Raw genomic sequence first — 27,755 nt, forward strand, 5'->3', positions numbered from 1 at the left:
GCCCTGACACCGCTGGTGAAATAGGACTGCTTATGTGGAGTACAGGGGACCTCTCTACAGGAGAAGCAACACTGGTCCCAAATGTCTTGACAACTTCTAGTTTCAGTTAAAATCGCTCCCAAAGAGTATCTGTAGGGCATTTTTTTGTCTGCAGTTTTATGGATGTTGTCTTAGGTATTTTATTCTTTTATAGGACTGATGTCTGCCTAATTTTCCAGCTATGACCCAGCCTTAGTAGCAAAGGATAGTTGCATCTTTTCCTTAGATAAAAATGAGTTTCATTCAAGCTTAGAAAATTAGCCTTGAAAATACTCCGTAAGTGCAGATTCCTTCTGGAGAGTGCATTTAAAAGTTTGAATCCAAAATTGATTTGGAAGTACTTTAATCTAAAATAACCCTGATGTTAGCATTGTTGTCTGCAACTCCTGCCGGCCTCTCGTGTTCCGGTTCAGTGCATTGGCACACAGTTCCCTGATGTTGTGAAACTGAGACTCGTCTGGAGATACAGACTTTTCTAAAAAGGATTGCAGGGCACTTACGGCTCCTCATTTCATTAGCGCAGTGAAGGAGTTCTTTTCAACAGTCAGGAATCTTACGATGAGGTGGGCAAAAACTAAGCAAGTCAAGCAGTAGAGAATCTCCTGTCGATGCAGCGCAGGAAAGGCTGCTCAGTATGTTTTTTGGGGCATAAGTGTAGAATTTTTAGACCTCTAGGTTAGCGCTTTAGAATTTCTTTCTTTTTAGTCTGATGTTTCAGGCAAAGCATAAGTAGATATATACTCATTCGGGCCTTCAGGACTCTCCACCTTTCAGGATGCTTTTCGTTCTGAACACTTGGCTAGGTCATATGATCTTTTTTATTGTTTTTAACCAAGTGAAACCATCAGCATCTTCATGTATGTTGGTGAGAATTAAATGGAGCATAAATAACTGAATTGAAGAGCAGACTTCCACTTTAAGAGGATCAGTTGCTGCACAAAGCAATGGTAATGATCCGGAGGAGCAGGATGCGTTGAGGAAGAGAGCAGAGCGCGAGTTCCATCCAACATGCAGGCAGCAGGTCATAAATTCTTGTAGTGGAGGTGGTCTGAAATTCAAGGAATAGGATTAGAGAGCTACTGTAGGTTAATGAAAACGGCTCCCTTAGGATCAGCTTGAATTCAACTCAATGGTCAGCTGCAAGAAGAGGAATGTCTCCTGCAATTCCAGCTTCTCATCCATATTCTGAATGCTGTGATGCTCCTGAATGGTTAATAGAGTAGAATATGCTGTGGTATAGGGTATTTCATCCTTAGATGCTTTAACGCAAACCAAATGTCGTACTAACTTGCCCTAAACACTTAGCGCTCACTTTTTTCTGGAGCATTTGGCATATTACAGTAGAGTTTTCAAAGCCTTTCTGGGGCATTTTGCAAAAAGACATAAGAAAAAAATGTCTTGCAGTTTTACCCTCTTATCTGGGTCGTTTTCCTTATTCAGGGTAGTAGTGCTCTAATCCTATCTCTATACATCACCTCAGAGGAACTCGTTATTGAAGGAGTATGCAACAGCTAATGCCAAGAGACCACTTTTAATTCTTATCAGCATAATTTCTTGTAAAGAAGGGTAGTGTTAATGGCCAGCTGTGGATTGCAAACCTTGACTTAATCTGTTGTGAATAAACAAAAAGAGTTTGAGACGTATGGTTACTAGCCAACTTCAGCTGGAACAAATGTTTAGCGAAGACTGTTGTACTGGCGGGCTGTGTACCTTTCCCTGCGAATGAAGGGGGAGATGGTCAGGAGCACAACTTTCTCCATCCTAATCCTAGGAGCGAAATGGAGTAAAGCAAGATGTGCCGGCGGAAACAAGCTCTGGCTAAGTAAGGCTCAAGCTAGACTTCAATAAACAGAAGAATGGGAGCAGGAGAAATATTTAGCCCCAGCTTTCTCTCCTTTTTCCGTCTTTGTTGCATTTGAAGAACAACAACCGGAGTTGATATTATTTGCAAGATACAGCAAGTTCTCCATGACAAAATTCACTCTGCTTTTTCAATAGCCTTGAAATATTAAACTGGCTTTGCCAGTGCAAGAGCAAGGAGGATGTTGCCCTGTCTTGGGTCAGTGGCGGGATGTGAAGCATCACTGCAGTTTTTGATGGGCTATGCTTGTTGAAATGTTAAACCGCATGCGTGACCAGAACATCCATGGTCCTTCTGTACTCCGACCACTGGCATTACAGACACCTGGGATTTTGTCTAGTTGTTCTCAGACAGGAGCCGTAACTGAGCGAAGTGCTCCCTTTTGCCCTTGCTGGCTACTCTTGGTGCCTCATGCTGGCTTGCTGTTCCTCGAAACCTCTCCTCTGCCTCCCAGCTGACTGCACTTGGGCAGAGGAGTTTGACAGGGGAGAGATAAGATCTTTAGGAGCTGCTATTAGGACTTTTTGAGGTAACTGCAGGCCCCTGAAGTTTGACTAGACATTGCTGTGCTTGACTGCTGGCGTAATCTGGTGGAATCCAGTGCAATTGCACTAGGTCTGAACCACTCGCGGGAATCTCTTCTGAGACTTTCTATTGTACAGATACAGTCGCAAACTACGTTACTGGGTTGTGTGGTAGTGTGTTCCTCTTTAAATGACTGATGGACTAGAAGCAATCTGGTGAAGATTTTCAAAGCCAAGCACAGGATCTAGTCATATGGCTTGAGTTTTTTCACTGGGGACTGTATGGCTGCGTTCACCAAAGCAGCTCTGCAAATTTCACACTGTATTTTACTATTACAACTTTTCTACCTTGCCAGTCTTTCAGGAGGTCATATACTGCCATTCAAAACTTTGGCACTTGCAAAAGGTTAGAGCTTTGTTTATATCCAAGGTGATACAAATTCTACTTTTTAAATCAGTAATTATTTATTGGTTGCTTGCATGGTGATCACCAATGCCAAATTGAGATTCAGAGCCTCCCAGCCGACCACACCTGGAGACTTAACAAATTTGACACTGTGCCCACCTCAGTCCCTCTCAGACGACAGGAAAAACACGCCACTTTGAAATATGGAGGAGGGGGGTCTACTCTCTTAACCTTAGTTTTTCTCCACTACCTTCATGAGACAAAATTCCAGTCTGCTTTATTTTTTAAGTCAGCAAACTGATTATATATTGTAAAAGATCAGTGTTTTCATGGGTGAGTAGTAATTACTGAGTAATGGCTTAAAACATTTCCTGAAGGAACATAAAGCTGTTTTTAAAAGTCAAGAGTACATTAAAAGGATTACCATGTAGATTTGATTTTTAGATAACACTAAAATGGATCCCAAATGGACTTTTGAAAAGGGATGCTATCTCTTTAATGGAAAGTGCATGGTCTGACAGCTCAGCATGCAAATGGTCCTGCAAAGAAGTGTATTGTGTTTTTTCCTTTCAACAAAGAGAGAAGGAAATAGCTCCCCTTCCTGCCCTCCCCCTTTCAACTTTTAATAGCAGATGAGTTGGTCTGGTTTTGCTAGGAAAGGGAGAAGAGCCCAAGTTTTCAGGATAACTGCATCTTTCTGAATCATTAGAGAGGTGTATTTCATAACTTCGAGAAGGTCAGCAGCAATTGTATCTGTTTCATGGACTGCATTAAGTGGAGGGACTCTTTCTGCATTCTTTGTAGGTGAATCCTTACTCATCTCTTGAAAATGAAGAAAATATGCAAATAGATCTGTAGTCCTTATATCTTTCTAGAGGTAAAGTGCAGTTGTACTAATCTTGGGCAGGGCGTGGGCATCAGTGTTTGACTTTGCTGAAAATTGCGGAGGAGGGCCTGTTACTTTCCTACTAGAATAACTTGCAAGCACTATAGTGTTTGCTATTTCAGAGTTGCCAGCACAACTTTCTCGTGATTGACGGTGTAAAATACGCTTCTGGCCTGAGTAGGATTTCTTCTAGAAACATTTAAAAGAGTGTATTCATATTTCATTAAATACAGGGCACCAGGATTCCAAATTCTTTTGTGGTAGTGTGCAAATTATGATAGGCTCCAAAAGTCTTGAGAAATTTCTATAAGCCTGTGAAAGCTTTAGATTGGATAGTCATCATCGCCTGCATTAAGGCTTGTGACAGATTGCTTCATCAGTGTACGTAGAGCAGAACATCAAATGGCCATTTGGCAGTGGGCACTGAAATTCTATTAAGGTTGCCAAAAGCTTAGCTTGACATTGTATATGTCTGCTAAAAGGCTGTAGAAAAGATGATGATGATCGTGCAATGATATAGTTCTTTTCTGCTTAAAATATTCACATATATAGTGTACCAGATCTGTCAGGGTGATGTTAATGTTTCACTGCTAAACCTGAGCTCTGCTACACCGCACATCTTTGCATATCTCTTGAAACCTCACTAGTAATATGTTAAGCAACACATTTTAACCAGAAGACCAGAACTGTGGAGTATTGCATGTGTACATGGAAATAATTGACTTGAATTTTAATTTCTTAAGCACTCTTTGAGATGTTAACTTGATATAGGGCTTTTCCATTTCATTTTCTTTCCCTTTTGGAAGGTAGAGTGGAAGGACAATAAACTGTCCCCGGATTTAACATTGATACTCAGGTTATTCCTAAATCAACTGAAAAGTGAGGGATGAGTCCTTAACTTTGAGATCATTTGACTTGGAGACTCTTCTTCCATTGGTTTGCTTTGGCAGCCAAACCCCTTGAATAGCAAAACTTTAGAGCTTAGTGTTATTTTAATGGTAAACTGCAAATCTGTGGTCTGTCGAGGAATATGGGAAAAATTCTAGACTAATAATCCCTAATAATCATTTTCTCATCTGTGGTATTCTTATACTGCTGTAAAGGTGGTTTGAGAGTAGTCTTTCCATTGCCAGACCCTGTATATATTCTTGGATTTTTTTCTACCACAGAAAGTGAATGAGGGAACTGGCCACCTAAAATCATGACCTTTGCCAGGTTGTAGGACATTAAATTGTGACTAATCAAGAAAATTCTATCAGAATGTCCTCAGACTAGGTTGAAAGTATAAGAAATCTGCATGTTTTTAACTGTTCCCAGGGCTCAAAACAGTAAAAACGGATTTTACTGAAACATAGCATGTGCTAAGAATAAGCTTTGGACATATGCCAATTATGAAAAATTAAAGCTCAAACAAGCATATTTTATGAGCACAGGGAAAATGTTGCTTACGGGAATGATTTATAGAAACTGTTTTGCAGCAGCAATTATTATGGTTTGCAGTTAGTCCTGCTGCATGTGTTCCTTATCGCTGCAGGTTGTCCTTTGGTAAGTACTACTCGGTAATAGAGTCCTAAGTCTCCAAACTTTGGGGGAAAAGGAAAACTGAGATTCTAACTCCAAAACTTGTCTCCTGAATCAGGACTCACTCACCTTGGTACAGATTAGTGTGATGGGAATGATTATTTTGGACACGTCTGTTTTTTCTGAGCAAGTGACTTAAAAGTGAGGTCTGTCCATATGAGTTTAGAGGGGCTCGTGAAACTTTGGGTCATTTTTGGGCAGCTGCAAGTGCCACAGGAAACTAGACCCTACAGTAAGTTTCACTGAAATTTGTTCAGAACCTCTAAGGCCAAAAAATTTGCTGTTGCTATTGGAAGAACTATAGCATAGTTAGAATGGAAATTCTGATCAAAATGTTGTTTCTTCTATTAACTGCCCCCTCCAACTACTTTTTCACCATAGTGGAAAGCTTGGGGAACTTACTCAGTAGTGATTCAGAGGAAGGAATACCACAAATGAATTGCTAAAGCCACTGTAAAAATCACCTGCTGTATATTGCAGCATGAAACTGGAAATGAAGAAAGATTGTGGTTACTCATTGAATAATTTTGATGAATGGTCTAAAGCGTGTTCATAAGCATTTCGTTGCGAGTACTCGGTGTTCCAAATGTAACGTTTTAATTGGATATACAGATGACATGATGAGTTTCACCTTGCTGGCTGGCTGACCGTAAATGTTCAAACTGAATTCTTGGTGAAGATGCCCAAGACTGCATGCTTTCAATTCAGTGGAAGTGCACAGTTTAACTCGTTTCTCAGGGTGTAATATTCATAGGTGAGTAATACAATACTGGGAACACAAAGTGAGTCCCTTTTTAAAGGGAATGAAAATTCACTGCATCTTTTTGGCAATGACTGCCTGCATTTACTTAAGTGGGTGATGCAGGGCTTTAATGCTTTTAAATGATATCAGATCCTCTGAAAAAAGACACAAGACTGCTGCTTATTTATGGTGATGAGACAGGAGTTAATAAGATTACTCCTGTTCTTCAGTTACTTTTTCATCTTTTGCAGTCAAATGCTAGGGTTTTTTTTTTTTTTTTTTTTTTTTTTTTTTTGTTAGTAGGCAAAAAGAGGTCAGTTCATTTAAAGACTGTTGATGGTAGAAATAAACAGTTTTTTCCCTCAAGTGGAATTCTGAAGCCTCGGCTCTATAGCCTAACTGCCAAAACCTCCAGTCTTTAAACCAAAATTGCTTTTAGCACTGGAATGCTGGATTCCTACAGTAATCACTTACACAAATTGCAATAAATCTTAAAAAAGAAAAAAGAAAAAAAGTGTTAGATAAACCTGTAAGAATTGTGGCCTTCAGAGGATGGCTTGTTCAGAAATGTGATCACAGAGACTGAAAGCCACTGTTCAAGCAAGAGTTTGTGGTGGAGGAGAGTAAGAACCGAATTCCAGTGCCTCTATGTGCAGGGTGCTGTACAAGCGGATAGGAAGCGTTATTCACGTCAAGAACCTTTCGGGGTGTGGGTATTTTTTTCCACAGTTATCGCCTTTGTTGTTGAGCAAGCTTTTATGCTAACAGCAGCTAATCTGAGAAAAAGTTTAAAAAAAAATGCAGAGGGAAAGAGTTAAAGCCATCTGCCTGAAAGCATTGTGTAAAACATACACACAATGTTGGGGAAATAAGCCAATTATGTGTGCTTCACAGGAGGTGGGGGACTGACCTTTGTGTATAATTAGTTCTTTTATTTAAAGCAAAGATTTTGAATAGAATAACTAATTAGCTGTCATAAATGGCAAATTGAAGATTTTGGCCAGATTCCTTAGGGAACGTGGGAGGACGTCCCTCCTCCCAGCCCATACTGTAAGCTCCCGCGCTCCTCATTAGGCTTGTTTTTAGTTCTCTGCAGCGGTAATGAGGAGCGCCGCGGCGGCGCTGAACTGAGCCCCCTCTAACAAGGCACGAAACGCAGGTGGGACGTCCAGCACCGCCTTCAGCGCTGCCGCGACGGGCTCAGGGAGGGCTCGCGTGGGAGGGGGAGCCAAGCCGTGCGGCCAGGGGGGTCTGAAAAACCGTGGTGATATCACCTGTGTTTTATGCTCTGGACTTGACTGTATAAAATACAGGCAAGCTGCAAAGCCTTGAGGCATATATCATTAGCCAGCAGTCCCACATTACTCTTTCAGACCAATTAACCTTTAGAGTTGCATTAAAGAAATTAGGTGGTGAACTTCCATGCTTTCAGAGGGGACCAGCAGCTCTCTTGCAGACCAGAGCACTGTGGAGACATACGCCGTAGGACCATTGCAGATAACTGTTATTTAAAAGGTCTACCATTTATAAAAAGTTCCTAGGCTGTCTTGGAAATGAGGCTTTATGAACAGTGCCCTTAGAGGAACTGCAGCTGATTGCCATGTGAATGGAAATATCACTAAAATGGCTTAGGAAAACTTAGGGGTGTACTTAGTGGACACTTGCGTTATAAAGCTGGCTGAATAATTTTACAGAAAGACCCCGACTGAGAAGATATGGGCTGATTAAAGCCAGTTTTTCCGACTGTGAATAGAGGTAAAGTTTAGATTACCCACTACAATAACAGCCTCTTTAGACACAGTCATAAATTTCAGTATGACCAGAGGTGGTGTCTATAATTTTTTAATGTGCATTGGAGCTCGGAGCACTCAAAACAGGTTTTGTTTTGTATTTACCAGCAGCAAGTCTATTAAGTTGTAAAGGGCAAAGAAGAGAGTGTAGGTAGCCAAAAATAGAAAGGCCTCATCTACTGTTTCTAAGAAAAGATAGCAATGGATGGCTAGCAACAGGAGAGGAGAAAGGAACTTGACGTTTCTTTCAGAATTTAGCAATCACCCAGAGTTCCCTTTGTGAACACATATTTGAGCAGTTGAGTATCCAGTGTTGGTTTTTCTAGCTCTGCAAAGGTACTTTTCTTTTCCTCATCCTAGCTGGCATAGTGCAGGTGGAATCGGTCTAAGGTGAGCCTTTTGTTTCTCGACAGCCCCTGTTTAGACACCACGTGCTCCTCATCAAAATGAACTCAGTCTCTTAGCCTGTTTGCTAAGTACTGGGGAAAAAATCTAAATAGAGAAATGAAGCATCATTGCCCTTTCTCATTGGAGAAATCTGCAAAAAGAAGGAGCAGCTCTCCAAGCAGTGTCTGCCTGCAAAGCCCTGACTGTTGGGGGTTTGTCAGTGGGGAGGTAGGAGGAGGAAAGTGGGGCTTGGCGTTGCCTGGGTCCTCTCTCTGCAAGCCTGCCAAAGGGGTTAAGCTTTTGAGATGCTGCTTTCTTGTTGCTTGGAAATGACATGGCAAGCATGCAAGGAACCCTCACTGATCAAGTTTGGCAGTTTTTGAAATTTTGTTTCACGCCTTGCCTGCTGTGTCAGCTCACCAGCTAATTGCAGCTGCAACTTTCTGCAGTTGTGTGAGCACGCCGTTCAGATCGGCTGGTTGGGATGTCGGAGGGAAGCCTCGCAGACCAAAATGCAATTTCGAAACACTGAACCTGACCAGCAGAGGCTGACCTTGCTCGTTATTATCTGAGCGGGAATAGCAGCTTTGAACATCATATGATATCTGAAATGGTACCTTTTTCATTAGAAAGCCCCCTGCTGAACACTGACCAAATACATAGCTTTTTTCCTTGCTTAAGGTACTGCTTAAAATATATATATACCTGTTCCTTTGCTAGTTATTAGAAGAAAATCAAAGTGTTACATTCCTCTTACTTGCAGAAGCCTCTCCTAAAACAATGATGTGCTTGCAGTAGCAGGAAACCGAAGCAGACAGCAGGCAGGGCTGTGAGGGCCGCGAACAGGGCGGGAGCTGCTGCAACAGCCAGCCCCCGAGTCGTCGGGGACTAGTGACCCCAGGCTTGCTTACTGTGTCGTGACAGAAACCCTCCTAGCCTGCCAACCCGCCTTCACTGATCAAATCGGCTTCCCTTAACATTCCCACCAGGATTTCGTCACTGCTCCTGCGCTCGGAGCTTGACCATGGTGCCGTTCCCGTGGGCCCATTCCTCTGCGCCGGGGCAGCTGCAGCTCTGAAGGGGCACTGGTTTCCCAAGTGCTCAGGTTGCTTGGGAAGTCGCATCTGGCTGAAGGTCCTGTATTTCTTAGTTGCACAGATGATCTCAAACCTCCCCTTTACAGCAGCTTCTTGCTGAGTTTAAGGGGTTCCATTTGCCTAGCTAGAATCTGCGTTTTGAAGTCTGCAGCATCTCCAGATGCAGGGTCATCAAGCTAACTTAGTTTCTGGTCAACCATCTGCTTTGCAGTCCCACTTTGACTTTGTCTGGGGAAAGAAAAGCACGTAAGTTGCTAAAGTTGGGGATACAATAGCACAGTAATGGGAGAAGTACCATTACTAACATAGCAACATTTCTGTGCAGAAGAAAATTGACTTTGGATTTGGTGTGTTTAAACCTTATGCTGATACGTTGAATCCTGACACGGATGTACCCAAGACTTTTGCGTATGTATTTTTCAGTAGACACTTAAAATCTTCAGGATTTTGTATGTACTTACAGGTGGGGAATCAGCAGCTAGGAAAGAACTGGGAAAGAATTGGGAATTCAAGTTCTATAGAAAATAAACTGTTCAAGATAAATTGAAAAAGTGAATGTTGCATCATAAATTTCTGATGAGAAGTACTTTCCAGACAGAAGATAATTGCTTGACCATTTTTTTTTAAATTTAAGTATATAAATATTGACATATTTAAATATATGAATGGCTGACCAGTGTATCTTAGCCAAACTTGCAAAATGAACATTGCAAAAAGAATTGCACCATGACACCATTCGTAACAAATCCTGTGCTACCTCTAAGGGTAGATAGCTTGTATTTAGGGAGCCTGTTTTGGGGAGGAGGGAGGGCTTGACTCTCTGGTGTCTAGGGCTCCTATACTAAAAAATAATTCTCACATTGAGCTCTTAGTTTCCCTAGGTGCAAAGTATTTTCTTTCACCACTGCTACTAATCTTACACTGTCCTTACGTGCAAATGTATGTATGCACAGTTCCCTGTCTTAGAGTATGGCAATCTCTTTGCATGAAGTGTTAATTTCCTGGTGTGGAGTCTGACAGAACAGGTCATGAAGATCTTAAGTTACCTGAAAAAAAAAAGACTCATGAAATGAAGCATCTCTTTGCTCTTAAAATGTAAAAAGTACCGTGTACCCAGAACGACTGGGCCACTTCCCGCGTCCTTGTCAGAAACTCTCACAAGAAGGGCCCGGCTTCTGTAATCTGACCTCGAGCATCTGCAGTGTATTATGCTTCTCAAACTTCCCTGTCTTTTCCCTCTTTCCAGCTGTGTGGCTGTTTCTCTGTGCATAATTTCCCGGATGCTCAGGAGCTCTGGCAGAACCGGGATGAGTGGCCTTATGGGTTGCGTAGGTGGCAGTTGAACACAGATTTAGGTTTTCGCTTAATTATTGCATATTTGTCACTGGTGTCAAAAGTTTGCTAGTATCGACTTTGCAAGTGGATTTAGAGTGTGCTGCAGCAAAGAGCAGGAGGGCTCTTTAAGCCTTAAGAGTTTTTGAATGTTACTTGACCTGTCTCCATGCTGCTGAGACCACTTTGATAACAAATGGATCAATACCTCACTGTTTGTGTAGAAGTGTCTTAAGTGCTATTGTCGTCTGCTTGCAGCTCTGACAAAGCAATTATTACTGTAAGAGTGGTGAGTTTTACATGTGCTGAGCATTAGCCACCCTTGGGTCACCCTTGCTTTTAAGGAAAGCAGCAAATGTCACTTATTACAGTGGCACTAACTAGTTCCACTCTGGTTAAGGGGCTGTTAATAATTCCATTATAAAGCTGCTACTTTCTGGGACATCTGGCTTGCTATAGAAATGGGGGCTTAACTTTGTATAAGAGCATATATCCAGTGACACCTGCTACTGTAGGCAGAGTGCCCCCTCATCTTCTGCACGTTGGTTAAGCCCACTGCATGCTCATTAGAGGCCCATTGCTGTCATTTTTACTGATTGACACCAGTGAAAATAATAATTGGTAACAAAATAAAATCAGGGCTCCAGAGCAAATGGGATTATGGCCTCTCAGCAAGTTCATTTCTTCTTTTATCATCTCTTCTCCCCTTTCTCCCCCAGAATACAATCCTTGTTTAATTTTCCACCTCATCCATAGGTTCCATGAAATCCTTCCCTTCCTCTGTTTTAAACTGAGAAGGGAGACAGGAATTCACAATTCCTGTGCCCAGCACAGGTTAGTGAATGCTCACTAACCTGCATTGGGCACAGGAGGCAGTAGCTGTTTAGAGGAGAGGAAAAAGCTGGAGCCAGCAGTGTGAAGACTGCCAAAGCGAAGAAGGCAGCCGTGGTGAGGTGTCCCACTAGCCTAGTGACTTGAATGTCCTGCCACCACCTCTTACCCCGTTAGTTCATGCTTGTTTTGCAGTCCCAGGAGGGATCTCCAGAGAGAAAAAAAGTTGTAGCTTTTTAGTACCTTTTCCAGTGGTACAGAGAGGAGGCAGAAAGCTTTGCTGGCTGTTAAGGAGTATGGCTTCACGAGTGGTAGAGAGACACTGGCCGGGTTATTTTCAGCAGTCCTTGAAGGACTTTTGAATAACATTTAATTTAGAGCAGCCCAGGGACTGCTGTAGCTTTCACTGAGGCCTCTGTGATCAGTGCCATTTACAAAGGAGGGGAAAAGGTGGCATACTTCATCTTTAGCACCCTCCTCTTCTCTTCTTTTCCCAATCAGGCTTGATCCAGCGGAGTTGGATGGGGGGGTACATGCAGTGGTTGCCCTTCTGATCTCCGTAATTGCCTGTAGCAGGTAATGAACAACATGAGGGTGCTGTTAATGAGGGAAAAAGCAAATGTTGAAATTGCAACCAGTTTATTCTGCTGCAGGATGTTAATTAAAAAAGAGTCTGGTGTTTTGTGTCAGCTCTACCCTTAGGAAGTAAATGTCCCATTCCTGCAAGTGAACGCTTACCCTGTGACAGCAGATGAAACTGAACTTCCTTTGACCTGCAACTTCTTGCAATGTGAACTCCTCGTAATGAAACCAGCAGCGGTGTTTGCTTGCAGATCACTGAATGCTACCCAGAAATGCAAGGAACCTATTTAAACTGTTTGAATATCTTCTAAACTCAGTGGTTTGTTTGTGTTGTAGGTGTGCCGATGTTATCTGTACAACCCAAAGGGAAACAGAAGGGCTGTGCTGGCTGCAACCGGAAGATCAAGGACCGGTACCTTCTGAAGGCACTCGATAAGTATTGGCATGAAGACTGTCTGAAGTGCGCCTGCTGTGACTGTCGTCTTGGAGAGGTTGGATCAACTCTTTACACAAAAGCGAATCTCATTCTTTGCCGCAGAGATTACCTGAGGTAAACAGAGGAACGTAGTGCTGGCTCTTTCTGTAAGCCTCTCAGTTTGCTGCCAGCTGTTTATCTTTCTAAACTTCCACTATGAAAACACGTAGTTGTGCATGGTTACCCTTGCCTAAAAGTGGCTGGAGTTTCTTCCTCTTTCTAAGCGTGGCTTTTTGTTTGCAGTTAAAGTATTTTGTAGTCAGTGAAGTGGCATGCTATTTTTAGGTCAAGATAGGAGGAGAAGGGCATGACTTAACTTTTTATTGTTATGAAATAAGAAAAAAGAAGGTGTTTACTGAGAAGAGTTAGGACAAGATTATGAACTCTTCTTGCATAGTTCTAATGTTATGCTCTTGCACAATGACTTTACCTTTTTATTTTCTCTTTCAATGATAGCTTTTAGACAGACTTCCAACTGCTTGCATTCACTGAGTTTCAGAGTGTAAGCAAACAGAGCAAAACAGTCCAAAATTACAGATTAACTTCAATTTTTTTTGTCCTCACAAGGAAGTCTATAGAGCCCATAAATAACTCTGAGTTAGAACTGTCCTGTCAGTGTGTGTCTGTAATAAAGAGCAACAGATGGGATTTTTTACCTGGTGTATATGGGGGGGTTGTACAAAAGTATCCTAGCTAAGCACAAATAAATTGTAATAAGCAGCAGCCCTAATACAAACGTTCTTATGAGGGTCACACTGCAAAACACTCACAGTTTTCTTTCATTTGTCCTTTGGAAGAATGTGCTTGATCTCCAGCTAATGTGTGTGTTTTCCTTTTTTCATAAAGTACTGATAGCCTTTCCTATTCGGCCTCTGGAACCAGCAAACACATCTGAAGCAAAACAAAAACAATACCCTGTTTTAAGATAGGGAAGTAAAAAGCTAGCTAACCTTGTTGTATTAAAAAGCCAGCTATGTTAGCGTCAGTGCTCAGATGCTTCATATGTCATATTCCTGAAAAGTCATAGTAAGCTTTTTCTTAGTAAAACCTCAACAAGTTTCTCTCTCGGAAAATGACAGAATGAGCCTTGAGCCAATAAGAAGAAATAAGTCTGTTACCTGCTTTACTGGAACTGCCCCCTTGCCTTTCAGCAGTCAGCACACCAGAGCGTCCTCCACCCGGGGGGTTTGCTCCTGGTTGAGCTGAAGCTCTCGGGGCGCGTGTGAAATGCCTCAGCTCAAATTCCACCGTGCAGGCAGCAGTCACAGGCCTACCCAGGGGAGGGGGATGCATCCCCAAATTGTACGTGCAGAGAGACCAAAGTAAGGGTAGAAGGTGTCTGGATAGGGAAAGACAGGGTAAGCAGCCGTTGGAAAGGTGGAAAGGACGTGATGAGGAAAGAATTAACTAGCTTCGCAATTATAAAACACATTTTGTACCTTATTTTAAGTCTGAGTATTTGCTAGTACCGTGAGTCATTTGCTCTGGAGGTGTCCTTGACCCTCTCTGTGCTAAGCTAGGGAAGCTGAGCTCCAGAAGGCACTGTAACACACACACATTTCTAACCACCGGCTGTCATTTTGGTTCTTCACCTACCCTCCTTCAGTTCAGCTGTACTCTTCCTGTATTGTGGGCATAATTCTGACTTAGCAATGAAGACTATAACTGTTCTGAAGCATATAACTTGTTCAAGGATCATATTAATTATTTTTATCATAGTACCACAATGGGGATTTATTAGGTGCTAATCACAAGGAACCCCAATACCTTTCAGGAGAGCTTCTTCCAGGATTAGTCTTCCTTCCAGAAACTATATGCCACATTAGTTTCAAGAGTGTTTCTTTACACTTGATTGTATTAAAACACATTGCTTGTTTACACCCAGCTTGCCAAGTGATCCAGCTCTCCCCATCAGTCATCCTCCTCTTTGTTATTTATCACTTTTCCAGACTTTGTCATTCGTGCACTTGATAAACAATGCTTTTTTTTAAATCTGACCTGAAAGAAAGATATTCAGTGTTGCAGAACCCCACTAGAAATAAGTCTGCTGGGCAGTGATTCCCATTTTCATTTGCTTTTTGAGACCTATGAGCTACCTAATATTTCCTCTATTTAATGAGCAGTGTATTGATTTGGGTTTGTTCTAGTTTCGTAACAAAACTAATGTACGGCATTGAATCAGGCACCTTGGAACAGCCAAAGGAGAGCGTGGCAATGCTGTTAGCGCTTACGAGAACCTGTTTGTCACCATAGTTGTGGAGCATCTTGTTCCTTCGCTGGTTTATCCTCACAGTGCTGCTCTGAGGTGGAAAAGCTTACTCTGTGATCTTCTAATGGGGCGCTGGACGGCTGGTCTCGCTGGGGCACGCAAGCAGGCTGGGCTGAAGGTGGGAGGGCAGCCGGGAGGTGCAGATCCAGCCTTCGAGAAGGGAGGGCAAGTCGTGGTGTGAAACATGGAAGGCAGCAGCTGGGGCTGGTGTTTTACCAAGTCTGTGCAGCTCCTGTCGTAGCGATAGTGAAGTGTGGTCTCTGAAGCAAACTCCTTCTGCGCGTGAAAGGGGTCTTCCAGCTCCTCTGCCTCCCTTTGTCGGGCCGGAATAATCCCCGGTTATCCGAGGGGGGAGTCTGCTGGTATTTGTGCAGCACTGTCAAATTGTGAAGCAGAGACTTGTGTAGCCCCGTAAAACTGGGTCAGACAATCTCTGCACTAAAGAAATTTTAGATATTGTGAGCAAAAATGGGAGAAGTCTGTGTGTATCACTAGAGGTGCTAAGCACGTCGATTGGCTGCGGAGTCTCCTCTAGATCCCTGCAAGTCTTAACCACCTCAGACGACCGCTGTGGATAGATTCATTGTGTTGCTAGCTAATTTCTGTGGGGGAGTTTTTAGTACTTCCTACTTTAAATATTTTCCCCCGTTGTTAATTTAGTCTGTTATAGCTGCACTGGCCACTGGAAATGTTTTATACCTGTTTTTGCTGGGAAGTGCAACATAATCATTGTATCCCAGAGAACGTGACTAAGGATGGGGCAGGAAGCAGTAACAATGATTTTGTAACGCACTCGTTAAGAGACGTTCAGCTGTTTAGCCAGCTTTATAGCTGTGATGTTTTGCATTCTTGCTGATAAATAAATTTACATTTATATGCTGTTTCGGGGTTCTGCTACACTCTTGCATTCTATTTCCTTGCTGCTAGGTAACTCTTTCAGTGTCATAGAATAGGAATTGGTAAGGTGCTACGGAGTCCATTATTTTACAAAACTATACAGCAATTTTTTTACCTTAAAACGTCTTCTGTTGCTTTCTACATAGAATATTTCTTTTTGTCTTGATTTTTAACTGTTAGTTTTGTGAATAGAAGGCACTAAAGTTGCTGTCCCCATCTCCTCTGTTGTCAGTTCACTGCTGGTATTTTGTGTTTTTCTTCTTGGAGAATCATCTACTCCCATCACATTTCATTCCTTCCCTTTAATAATTTTAGAGCCTATAGCCATTTTTTTTTCCTGGCTAAACAAACCCATGTTACTTGTTCTACTTGCCAAATTTTAGCAGAATTCAGTCCCATAAATAAGGTTTCATACTTCACACTTCACTCGCACCCAGAAGCGAGTACTGTATTTGGAGGGCAGTGAAAGGAATTAACTGTCGGGCACTTTCTGTACATGTCTTTGAATAAGACCGGTGTCGAGTACTGTACTAATATTGCACCAGAAAGGACGCCTGGAAGGTTGTGGGCAGCCTAGAAATTTGGCTGGAGCGGCTGTTCAGGTGTGGCCTTTGCTGGGCAGTCGTCCTCGGGAGCAGGCGCCCTGCGCCGTGGTCAGCAGCAAAGAGCCCTGCCTTAACGGGGCAGCTGCGGCCGGTGCAGGGCCCGGGGTGTCGGAGAAGGTGCCGGGCCCTCTGCTGCCTGTGCTCGTCCTCAGTGGGCTTTTAGAAGAAATTTTTCAAGCATATTTCAGGAACTGCTAGCAGACCATAGCCAAATCATTTGTTTCAAAAGATAAACTGTCGTCATTGCTTGTGAAGGAACATTTGTTAACCTTCACATTTCATAAAACACTTTCTTGCTCATTTTTTAATCATGAAAGATGAAATTGGATCTTGAGTTGTTATCCTTGCAGTATCACCTCAGTCTCCAGCTGTGTCTAGATGTATCTTTCGATACATTTTGTCTGAGCAAATAGATTTACCATTTGTTTCATAATCAGAACTCCAGCATTTCTACCTCTAATTATTTTTGATAAGCAAATGCTATTGAAGAAACTGCTTCTGGGATAGAGGACCTCAGGATGCCGCTCTGAAAATTCCTCAGACCCTACAAACAGCAACGTGGTGTTTGTTCTGAGCCGTAATTAAACATTCGCCAGGCTCGCTGTGGCTGTTTGGGTGTTGTATCAGGGTTTCCCGGGAGGAGCTGACAACTTGAATTTCAGGGTGATGTGCTGATGGAGAACAATGAAGATTTTTTTCCTTTTTACTCCAGTTCTGGTGGTGCGGTACCCTCACGCAAGCAAAGGCAAGTCAGGCTCACTTTGACAGAAACAGAACTGCCACTTCTGCATATATGATGTGCTGCTAGAGCATGTCAGTTTGGTTTTTTTTTTAATTTTTTTGATACTTAAAATGATTGGGACCTTAATTACACTCCAAAGAAACCTCAAAACCTGCCTGAAAAAACTATGGCAAATCAGTAGGAGTGAAAGACTTTCTGGAAAGGCCTGATATTGTTCTCAGTGGACTTGATAGAAATTCATTTCACTAAATTTTCGCGTATTTTTGATCAGTACTGCAACCTGAGTATGCAGCTGGTGCCTCCAACTGACGGGCAAGAACTCTGCAATCCTGTATGCCTGTCCGAGGGGCACGGAGACATCCCAGCGGGACTGCCGTTCCCCGGCGCTGATGCCTCCAGAGCACTCCTTGTATCGTGGAAGCTTTAACTCTGTCCTTGCTGGACTCCACAGTGGGCAGTTCCTCGTCCAGATAATCACAATTACTGTGGTTTCCAGTTTTTGGATATTGTTTTTTGTTCTGCTCCTAGTGTCACTAGCAGTTTCAGTTAGTGAAACTAGTTGTTAGTGAATTGCTTTGGGATCCCTTTAGATGAAGTGCCCTGTATCCAGCAACTGTGCAGCATTTATTACTGTTATGGAATATGGAAAGTGATCGTACCAAGACATGGAAGGATTTTTCTCTCTGATGCAGAAGAATGCAGGCAAATACTTTGCTTTTAGTGGGCTTCTGCATGTCAGTAATGAAAGCACTAAACCAAACAGTCAAAGTGAGTTGCGCATTTAAGCACAAGTCTTCAGAAATTGGAGAGCATATACCAAAACTAGCAAAATTTAAGCTAATCTATCAGAAACATCAGTAATGCTCCTGAATGTAGCTTCAGGCTGCAGAAGCTGAATTGCATTTGAAGCAGGGAAAAGCATATTTTGTTTTTGCCACAATAAGAACATAGTGTGCATACATGCGCTGACAGTGTGCAGTGTTAGGTGGTGATCTGCTTTTCAAGGGACACATTCAGTGCATTTATGCCCAGAAGTACTCTTTCCTTGGGAGGAGAAGAGGTATAAATGCAGTGTGGCTGAACAAATGGTGTCTGCTCAGAACCTAAAATGTTCCTAAATTGAAATGCTCTTCTTGCATCGCAACAGAATCTTACATGCTACATAGGATACCCCTTCTACACTTGGTATCTATACAGATTAAGGAGGATTAATTAGGCTCAAAATACATTGTGTCTTGGCAGCATTGTTGTGCTTTGTGCCATTAAAGCACAGATCTTTTTCTCCGTAGTAGCTGGTCCAGGAGTTTCCCACAGCCCAAGCTTTCCAGGATAAACAAGCCATGCTCAGTTTGTTCATTGGCTTTTTTATTTTTTTCTTTTTCTTTTCCTCCATAACTTCCCAATGAGGGGGAAAGCTTGTGGGGAGTAATTCTTCCGGGCTTTGATGTACTAACATGCCTCTAGCGCTTTCCAACTGGCAGTTTTCTGACAGCTGTTTTTAAACTCCCCTAAGAGAACATTGCTCCGTGTGTGTTCAGCAGTGGCTGAGATGGCCAAGATGGGTTTTCATGTCAGCAGCATCAGTTTTGCCATAGGAAGGCTGTGGCAGGGGAAGAAGGCAAGGACGACTTCTACCTTTTATCAGAGTCCCAGTAACAACTGTAAATATCCCCAAAAGACGGAGGGAGAGACCAAAGGAGACAGAATAAGTGAACATTGAAGTGAGTTCTCCAGCTGAAGACAGACATCCTTGAGCAACCTTGAAGTTGATGCCCAGTAATCTGTGAGCTAGAGTGGTCACCCAACCGGAGGGCTTTTTATACTACAGTGGTTCGGCTCCTCCTGTTTAGCTATCCATGAATGACAACCCCTTTGGCATGCAAGATGTAAATTCTTCCAAACTGAACTTGAAGGCATCGTGAAAGGACAACTTGACCAACTTCATTAGTATCAAAATGCATTTCCCTTCCTTCGACTGACATGACTTTCCACTGCAGCACTGACAACATTATCCTGGAAAGAAGGGCACGCCAGCTAATATATTTACCATGCCAAAATGCCTATGGCTAATGCATATCTTTATCTGATTTCTATACTTTTTTCACGGTAGCAAGGAGAAACAAATGATTTCTTTGAATATTACACAAAGGCTGATTACAGGGAAATTGGGAACCTTGAGCCTTGAGTTGCTTTTGAGTTTACTGTTTTTATCTCTTTACCTGATGTTCAGGCTTTTCATGCAGTTATTGGCGTATTCAGTACTTTTGTCAAATCAGACTTCTATCTCAGCATATTTCTTATTCTAATATCCTTGGATGCATGGTTTGGAGAAAAATATTGTTTGTAAGCTGTTAAGAGTCTGCCTCACTAGAAGGCTAGTTGTTTCAAATGGTAGAGGGAAAATCTTTCATGGCAATAAATTCAGGCGTGTAAAACAAGTCTTTATCTAGAGTAGGTCTTGATGAATCTAGGAAATAAACAATAGCAGAAACAGAAGGAAAGTGTGGGAAAACCAGGTTCACCTTCTAGTTGGAGAGAGTATAAGCAGGGGGTTCAGTGGCTCTTCAAAAACCTGTGTAGTCAGATAATCTGGATACACGAATATGTAGACAAATATTTAAGTATACAAGATATCTACAAATATAGTTGCTTATCTTTAGATGATTGTTTAATATTCTTTCAACTCTTAATTCTTACCTTTCAGTGTTGACAAGGCCTATTTTATTGGGGAATTATCAGTTTCAACTCAGCTGTTTAGTTTTGAACTTATGCTTTGTGCTCATGTTGTGTTTAAAAAAATTTTTAAAAGATTGAAACTCCCAACCTATCCATTCTGTAGCATTCATTATTTATATGTGCCTGTCCTGGTTCCTCTTTTTTATCTCCTTCTGTGAAGTCAACAGCTCCAAAATTTTCACTCTTTATGTGGAGGGAAGACTCCTTCCCTCTTGCAAGCTATTAGCTAGTCAGACCCTGGCCTAGAGAGAAGATCGGAAACAGGTACTCTTTCCTTGTAGCCAGTGAATAAAGCAGATTGTTGTTTTTAGTGATGACAAAAAGAGGTAACCAGTTCCTCAGTGTAGCCGACCTGCATTTATGGTCTGGGAAGGAAAAATCTTTAAAGAGGTGCTAAACCTTTTATGAGAAGTTTCTTTGTGTTTTCCCTGCAGTAAGGACCCTTGGCCATTCTCTTCTCCCCCAAAAGCTGTAGAGTGATGACGATTTTACTGTATGTTCCGTTAACTTCAGGAACTGGCTATGGAGCTGGTGAATTCTGGATAAGTGTGCAGAAGATTGCTCTTCAATCCAGACAAGACTCTGCATAGGAAGCATCCCCTGACGGTTGCATGCTACTTCCAAGAGCACTCCCCTCTTTTCCCATCGATTCATTTGTATTCACTGCTGCTCCCGTATGCCAATTAGCTTTAATTTTTACTATACACAGTGACATCAATGGCCAATCAGACTAGAGCATAGCTGGGTTTTTAGTGTGCCTGTAAACTACAGAAAATTGTCCTTGGACAAACTCCTGCTTTTAGACTGGCTGACAACAATAGACATGGTTAAGTTCAGGCTAAGAGCCATTAAACATAATTACTACCACAGGGTAAAAGTTTAATTGTGTTAAATTTTAAATCTGCATAGTCTGTGCTTATTTACAAGCTGGCTAGGTCTTCCTGTTACATAAGAGAGGAGAAATCTGTACTTAAAAATTGTTGCCTTTTAAACTTCAAAAAGGACATGAAAAAAATGTTTTTATAGAAGAAGCAAAACAACTCCAAACTGAAACCTTTCTATATTTTTGACCTTCTTTTGTGCCAATAGCACCAAGCTGGTAAGTAGATGCTGAGCATCTTCTGATAGGTTTCTGTAATGTGCTTGAACTTCGTTCGTGAGAATTTGTGCAAGAGTATCGCATCTGTTATGAAAGTGTCTGGGGGACAGAATGCAGATCAGTTTGTTCGTGTGGGATTGATTTAAATTTAACCATAGATGGGGTTTTGGTAGACGATTTTCTTCCTGCTTCTTGTCTTCTCTCCCTCCTGCAATGATGCTAAGCTCACCACCTCAGAAAGTTTCAGCTCATGTAGCCTCCGGGTAAGCAAGTATCAGAGGTGGCAATTTTTTAAGAACAAAACAAAAAGGCGGAAGAACTTGTTCATTTTGCTTTTCTTCCAGCAGATTAAAAAAAGGGGTGGGGGGTCTATGTTCACTGAGCTACAAGTTACAGCATATTTTTAGAACCGTGGTGAATATACAGGGCTCTAAATCACTCCCTGAAAAGCAGATTAAAATTAGGAAGTGCTAGAATAAGTGTGAAATGTTCATCTGTTGAGAAAGGGAGGGGATGGAGGACTGTGGAAGTTGATAGAAGAGAAAAAGATTAGCGCCCTGACTAGCTCGAAGCTACATTTATGTAGACTTTAGAAGGCAACATGATTTCAGCTGGACCGAACATAAGCTTCAGATCTTATGCAAACATTCAAAGCTGTTTAACAATTGGTTTACCCCCAAACCCCTGAAAGGGGACAGGTGAATGCGATGCCAAATACATTTTTCATGTTTCTTAAGCTAACTGTTTAAATAGTTAAGTGAACATCTGTCCCAATTTCCCCATCATTTCCATTTAGAAAAGTCTCCTATTTGAAGGCTGAAGAAAAGCGCCTGCTTAACAATGCAAATGGTGCTGTCTGGGGCCCCTTTATTTTGTTTAATCTAGACTGAGCTCCACACAACTGTGATGCTAATGAATAATGGATATTTTATACTTGTGCTTGTAGCAGTGTTGGTCACAGAGCAAATCTAGGATTAACCTCCCAGTTTCCCTGCCTGCTATACTGGGCTCAGAGTTTGCTGTGACCTAGGTACTCTGAAAACGTATGCCTTGTTTTGCGGAAAATGGCAAAACTGCCGCAAAGCTGGCTGCTCTTGCTGTGCTGACGCGCGGTACTCATGGAAGGGGGCAGTGACCTCGGAGAAGGGACTGGAGAGATGTCTGCTAGTGGCTGTGATTTGCGAGCGGGTCCTGCGTGAGGGCCAGGCCATTTCGGGGTGGAGACCTATCCGCTTTCAATGTCACGTCTTCAGCGCAGCCCGCCAGAGTCAGGGAGCACGGTGCTGCGCCCAGCTGCCTCTCCTGCCGGCCGGCGGGAGCAGGAGCGAGCCGGGAGTCAGCTCGCAGGCAGAAAGGGGCTGCCCGTTGCATGTTGCATGGGTAGGCAGTGAATTTGCCGGTGCAGTTGGGCTGTGTGTCTGCGTGGGATTTTGTTCTGCCTTTTCAACCTTTTCAAATGGCGTCTTGGAGGAAGGATGCCTGGTACTCCCTTTGCAACATTTCTGTCTTGAACCGCTGTAGCACAGGCGTGCATTTGTTTTGTGTTAAGTTTCCGGGGAAAATGTATTGCTGTTTCTTCAGAAGAAATCTTGAGGTCTTCCAGGCAGGTGTAATGAAAGACCACTGACACGACTGCTGATGAAGAATAAGGGGAACATTTTTTTGTAACTGAGGAGCAAGCTAACTTTGGTAGTGCAGCACTGTGAGGGTGGGAGAGTCACGTGGAGGTTTCTGCAGCATTACTGAGTGTTTTAGTTCACAATTACTGGCCAATAATAATTAGTATTGATTAGCTTGGCAAACAGCAGGTTTGGAAATTGGTTATAGATTTTCCTGGTGCTCCTTGTCTGTATGTTGTGGGCTCAGCCAGAAGCAGCGGCTGGAAGCAGCCCACAAGCCCGGCCACGTCTGCAGGCGGTGGCGCGTCACCCGCAGGCAGAGCTAGTGATGAGTGGCAGCGATACATCTGGAGCCTCGGAGTCCCAAGAATAGGATTTCTGTCTTCTCCAAAGCAAAGCGCTAATCATATGTGCATTGACCACAGTCTCGGGTGAAACTTAGTTTTACTGGCCTGTTGACTCACGCCCTGACCGGTTCCTGTGGCTTTAACGTAGCAGCGGCGTGCTGCCCCTGGCACACGCGCAGGTCTGCAGGGCCGTGTTCGAGAACGGGGCCGAGGGAAAGACGCTGCGGTCTTGGCTGAATCCCCCTGCGGGAGCCGTAAGAGCAGCAGACATCTGGGGAGGCAGATAGCAAATGCCGAGATGGAAATGGCAAAGCTTCCCGTGCCGAGGGGCTGTCCTCGAGGCCCGGGGAGCTGGCGGGGAACCGCTGTTCGCGCTGGGGTGCAAGGGCTTAGCATCCCCAGGAGGGACGTGGCGGCGGGAGGAGGGTTGCTCTCTGAAATGCTTTGCAAAATCCTGTTCTACTCATTGCAGGAGAATTTGTGCTCTTCCATTTTAAACAGCAGGTAAGTAAGGTAGCTTCTTCCTGAGTTATACTATAGCTTTTGCCTGTCAGAGTTGGCAAAGTTTGCAAGTCTTCTGCGTCTTGTTGTGAGCGGCTGGCGTGCCACCGGCCTGCCTCCCTCCGCTAGGTCACAGCGAAGAGCAGTGGGGCGAGGGGGGGCCGAGGAGGAAGGCTGCCTCGGAGAGCCTGCCCCAGCGCCGCCGAGCAGCGGATAGTTTTTGACTGAAATTTTGTGAGCCCCAAAATAGCGGTCTAAGTGTTTAATGCTTTTCTCCATTAGACAGCAAATTAGCCCTAGGCTCACAAAGCAAATGAAGTTTCATCTTGACAATCGGAGCCTGCTCACCAGGCAGTTTTATCCCAAGTTCCCGCACGCTGGTTGGTCAGCGAAATGGAGACTGCAACTTCTATTTATTGGTGCAATACAGTATTTGATACTGCTAATTACACTTAATTAGTCCTTCCACCATTTAATTAAAATGGCTTCTAATGATTGTGCTTCTTTGGCAGGCTCTTTGGTACCACCGGGAATTGTGCTGCCTGCAGTAAACTGATCCCTGCCTTTGAGATGGTGATGAGGGCCAGAGATAATGTTTACCATTTGGACTGCTTTGCCTGTCAGCTCTGCAACCAGCGGTGAGGACACAGTCATTGTACACACAAACACAAACTAATTTGTACCTTTGCCGACAAAATAGGGAAATGTTTGATCCGTGCTACCTTTCTGGGTCTCGCAGCCTGCTAGCGTGAGCTCATGGGCTTATTAGGCTGACCTGTGTGATGCATGTTAGTACCTGTAGCCCCTTTACTCACTGCAAATCCCCTTGGAGCTGGTGGGATTGGGGGCGGGGGGGGTAGAGGCTGCAGATCTGGACACTGTTATATGCAGCACAGCTGCTGCTGAATAAAACAAACCACTTTGGCATCCTTTCAGCGCCTACCCGATTTGCAGAACACTGATGGTGGAGGAAGGATCCTCTCTGGCAAACTGGCTTTATTTTGCTTAAATTAGGTTTCTGCCAGGCTCAAAAATGGGGACAGCCAAGAAGGAGCAGACAGGAGGGAGGGGAAGGAGAAATACCCTCTAGTTAAGCCCTTTCCAACATTAGGAACTAGTGCCTTTAGTTGTTGTGTAATTACTCGGTGTTGCTGGTGGTGTGACTTGAGACAGAGCTGGCGTGTTTCTGCTGGTTGTACCCCATGAAGAACGCACGTCACGGTGCACAGTAGAGGGTCAGGCGCAGAGTCTTCCCTGGGGCTGCCTGTAGTCAGCTGAACTTGGGAGGGCTGTGAAAAATCCTCGCAGCGCCCTGTTTGTTGGTGATTTTGGCAGAGTGGAAGCCCACTGAGGCAGACGTAATATGTTATCGCTTTTTGATAGGTACATCCATCCTTGTCCGAAACAGGACTGAAAGTACCTGTCATTCCTGCTGCTTATTTATGTAGGCTACAGTAAGTGCCCGGTGCCCAAAGGCTGCGCTTACATGATACAGTTCACGTCCTGAGAGTTGCGGTTGTTTCCCAAAGGTGGGACTGGAAGGCAGTGCTTCAGCCCGCGTTTGTGAAAGCGTGAGAGACAGTGAGGGAACACAGAGGTGACAAAACTCATGGGAAGATGGGGAACCTAATTCTGAAAATCAAGTTAGAAGCCTGACTTAAAACCTCCTCACTCACCCTAGAGCACAAGTCGCTGTGGGATATCCAGTGCAGTGTGGGTGTCCGTCTGCATAGCAGTACGCGGTGCGTGCACGCAGACCCTCTCTGCTTTCCCCATTAAACTTAGGCGGACATACAAACTGTGGGGCCCGATCCTCGCTCGGCTGTGCTTTAGTTCACTGAGTTAGATGGAGTTGCACCCGGTTCGTGCCAGCGCGCGTAAGAGGAGACTGAGGCATGCAGTTTGTAGCGCAGGTGGCTTTACTCGAAGTCACGTTACTGAACACAGAGGCGGTGTTTGTTCAAGGTGGAAAACTCTCCTATTAATATTGGCGACTTCCATAAATCGAGCTGCCGGGCGTGCCGGGTTATTGCGCCGAGGCGGCAGTGACATCTAGTGGCTTGCGGTTTTGGACAGAGGCTCCTTCCCAGAAGCCGCACGAGGCCTTTTAGTTGCCCAGTCTCGTTTGTCGCCTGTGAACGTGCTCCTGCGGCGGACTTGGTTGTTGTTCGGGAGCTTGTGAGCGTTTGCAGAGCTGAGGGGTTCCCTCCCCGCGGCTCAGCTGAAACTGCTGCTTTGTAGGGCTTTTCCTCCAGGGTGGGAAGCGTTGCGCTGCGCTACGTGGCTCGGCCTTCGGCGCTGCTGGGCGGGAGAGCGGTGCTCCCGAACGCCGCGCGGTGCGAGAGCAGGGCATCTCCATGGTCCCTCCCCGAGGAGGCAAGTAACGCCACCAGCCTGCACGTGGGAGGGGGCAGGAGGGCAGGGCTCGGCCTTGCAGGTTGTAGGACAACAATTTTTTCGTTGAAATCCTACTGTACACTGGCTGTGTGCGTGGGAAAGTGTAGTTAGTGTCACCTATCTTCCATCTTCAGGGTGAGAGCGCTTTTTCTAAAAAATTCCATCCTTTATTACAAAGGCTCCGAAGCAACTCACTCCTCCTTTCCCTTCAAAATAGCTAACGTTGTTACTGTGCTCACCGCAAAGGAGTCCTGCTTTGCCCTTAAAATAACCTCCGCAGACTTTGCGTTGTCGTTGCAGAGCGGGAAAGGACAGGTCATCCCGCAGCTCTGCTGCAGTCACTGTTTGGCGCAGAGATGTGTTCAGTTTGGGGGGACACGTTTTTTGAAATGTTTCTCTGAAAGATGAGCTGAGTAGAAGCTGTAGAGCTACGTGCAAATTGTGTTCTTGGCTGAGACCTGAAGCCTTCAAAGGTTTGTGACTTCTCCTCTAGAGATTTTGGCCCAAAAGGGTGGGAGGGTTGTGTTGCTATAACGGACAGCATTTGAAGCTGAACTGAAAATAGGGAGTGTGTTTCAGTAAACCCAACGTCAGAACTGCAGAGATGGATCCCCAAATCCGTTCTGACGTTGAAACCCCACCTCTTTCTCCAACTCTAAAAAAACTTGATTATGGAGACTTTTCTCTTCAGTTTTGTTACAGCTTACTTGCCCTCCTTTATAACCAGCCAACCAACTGCTGTGTGTTAGACTGTGTTTAGGGTTAAATCCACCAGAGCAAAATCTCTGACAATTTTATACTAAAGCAGTATACAAGACAACCAGGGGTCTGAGAGTATCACTTTCTGCCCATCTCCGTCCAGCCACACACTCCCTCTCACTTCTAGTGCTCCAGCTCCTGCTTTTGCTCCTCTAGACCCTGAGCAGATTTGGCAAGAGACAGCTGTTGATTATGCTGGTGGCAAGAGTAATTTTTGCATTGCTGTTCCTTGAGATTTATATTGTACTTAAGGTAATGATAAGTAGCAGAAAGCAAGCAGCTGTGTCTGTTATTCATAGCGAGCAAACCTACTGGTGGGGGCCGCGGTTTTCAGGAGAATGTGTGCCGCGCAGCTGTTGGCTTAAGAGCTGTTGGTTTAAAATCAGATGAATTTTTAGACTTGTAATGCTGAAAAATAGTGGAATTTCAGAACTGCTGAAGCGCATGCTGTGGAGGGGCGAAGACAGGAGGTCTTCGATGAAGTGATGTAAAGTGCAAAGCAGTCCTGAGTTCCCTCTGTGCTGCCTCGGCAAATTAATCAGCTACTTGTAGGTGCCCAGCTGGAGAAACTTTGTGCCCATCTAGGACATATAAAGGAGTACTAAAATGACCGCTCCTGTTCTTGTAGCACCTCATACTCAGCTTCACGGCGATGCTGTGCCCCTAGGTTCCCGGGTTACAAATCTAGAAAGTATTTTAGAGGGGAACTTCGTGATGTCCCTGCCAAAAACTCTGCCTGGAGGGCACTGGGGCAGGAGGCGCTGGCTGGCATTCGGGTTTGCTGTCACACCGTTGGCCCCTGCCGAACCCGCAGCAGCCCTGGGACTGGGCTCGGGGAGCATCATTTGTTATCTTAAGAAATAAAGATTAGCTTCTAATTCTAAAGCAAGCAGGGAATGCAAAGAAGTTATTGGCTGTCAATTTACACCTCTCAGATATTATATGTGGAACTTTTTTGACCTTAATGGTCAAATAAAATTGTTAAATATCACAAGCCTCTCTGTCAACTTTAATACAAATAGAACAATTTACATGGTATATAGAGAACATTACCCTTCGCTCAATGAAGATAAAGGTTAGGAGTCCAGCCATCAGGAAATTTCTATTTATTGTTCAGCACTGTACACAGGGGGGTGAGGAAGGACTTAATAGCCAGTCCTTGCCTGTAAATGAGTGTAAATACTGCCTCACCTGAGGGAACTGTGGAAATACGGACACCGGCCAAAACTTCAAATACTCTGCATAATATAG

The 27,755-nt window shown here is 43.9% G+C and overlaps 1 protein-coding gene across 7 annotated transcripts in view; it reads left to right on the forward strand.

The window, feature by feature from the left end:
- LMO1 (LIM domain only 1) overlaps positions 1 to 27,755 on the forward strand; it is a 74,436-nt gene that overhangs the window by 45,776 nt on the left and 905 nt on the right. For all 7 annotated transcript variants that reach the window (XM_026104559.2, XM_064513057.1, XM_064513058.1 and 4 more), the window contains 2 exons: positions 12,395 to 12,608; positions 23,861 to 23,986. In XM_026104559.2, the coding sequence (XP_025960344.1) occupies positions 12,403 to 12,608; positions 23,861 to 23,986 (332 nt within the window). In that variant the 5' untranslated portion in view covers positions 12,395 to 12,402. The remainder of the gene's footprint in view (positions 1 to 12,394; positions 12,609 to 23,860; positions 23,987 to 27,755) is intronic.

Source organism: Dromaius novaehollandiae, chromosome 5 (genome assembly GCF_036370855.1).
Source record: "Dromaius novaehollandiae isolate bDroNov1 chromosome 5, bDroNov1.hap1, whole genome shotgun sequence".
In the NCBI taxonomy this organism is placed as follows: Eukaryota; Metazoa; Chordata; class Aves; order Casuariiformes; family Dromaiidae; genus Dromaius; species Dromaius novaehollandiae.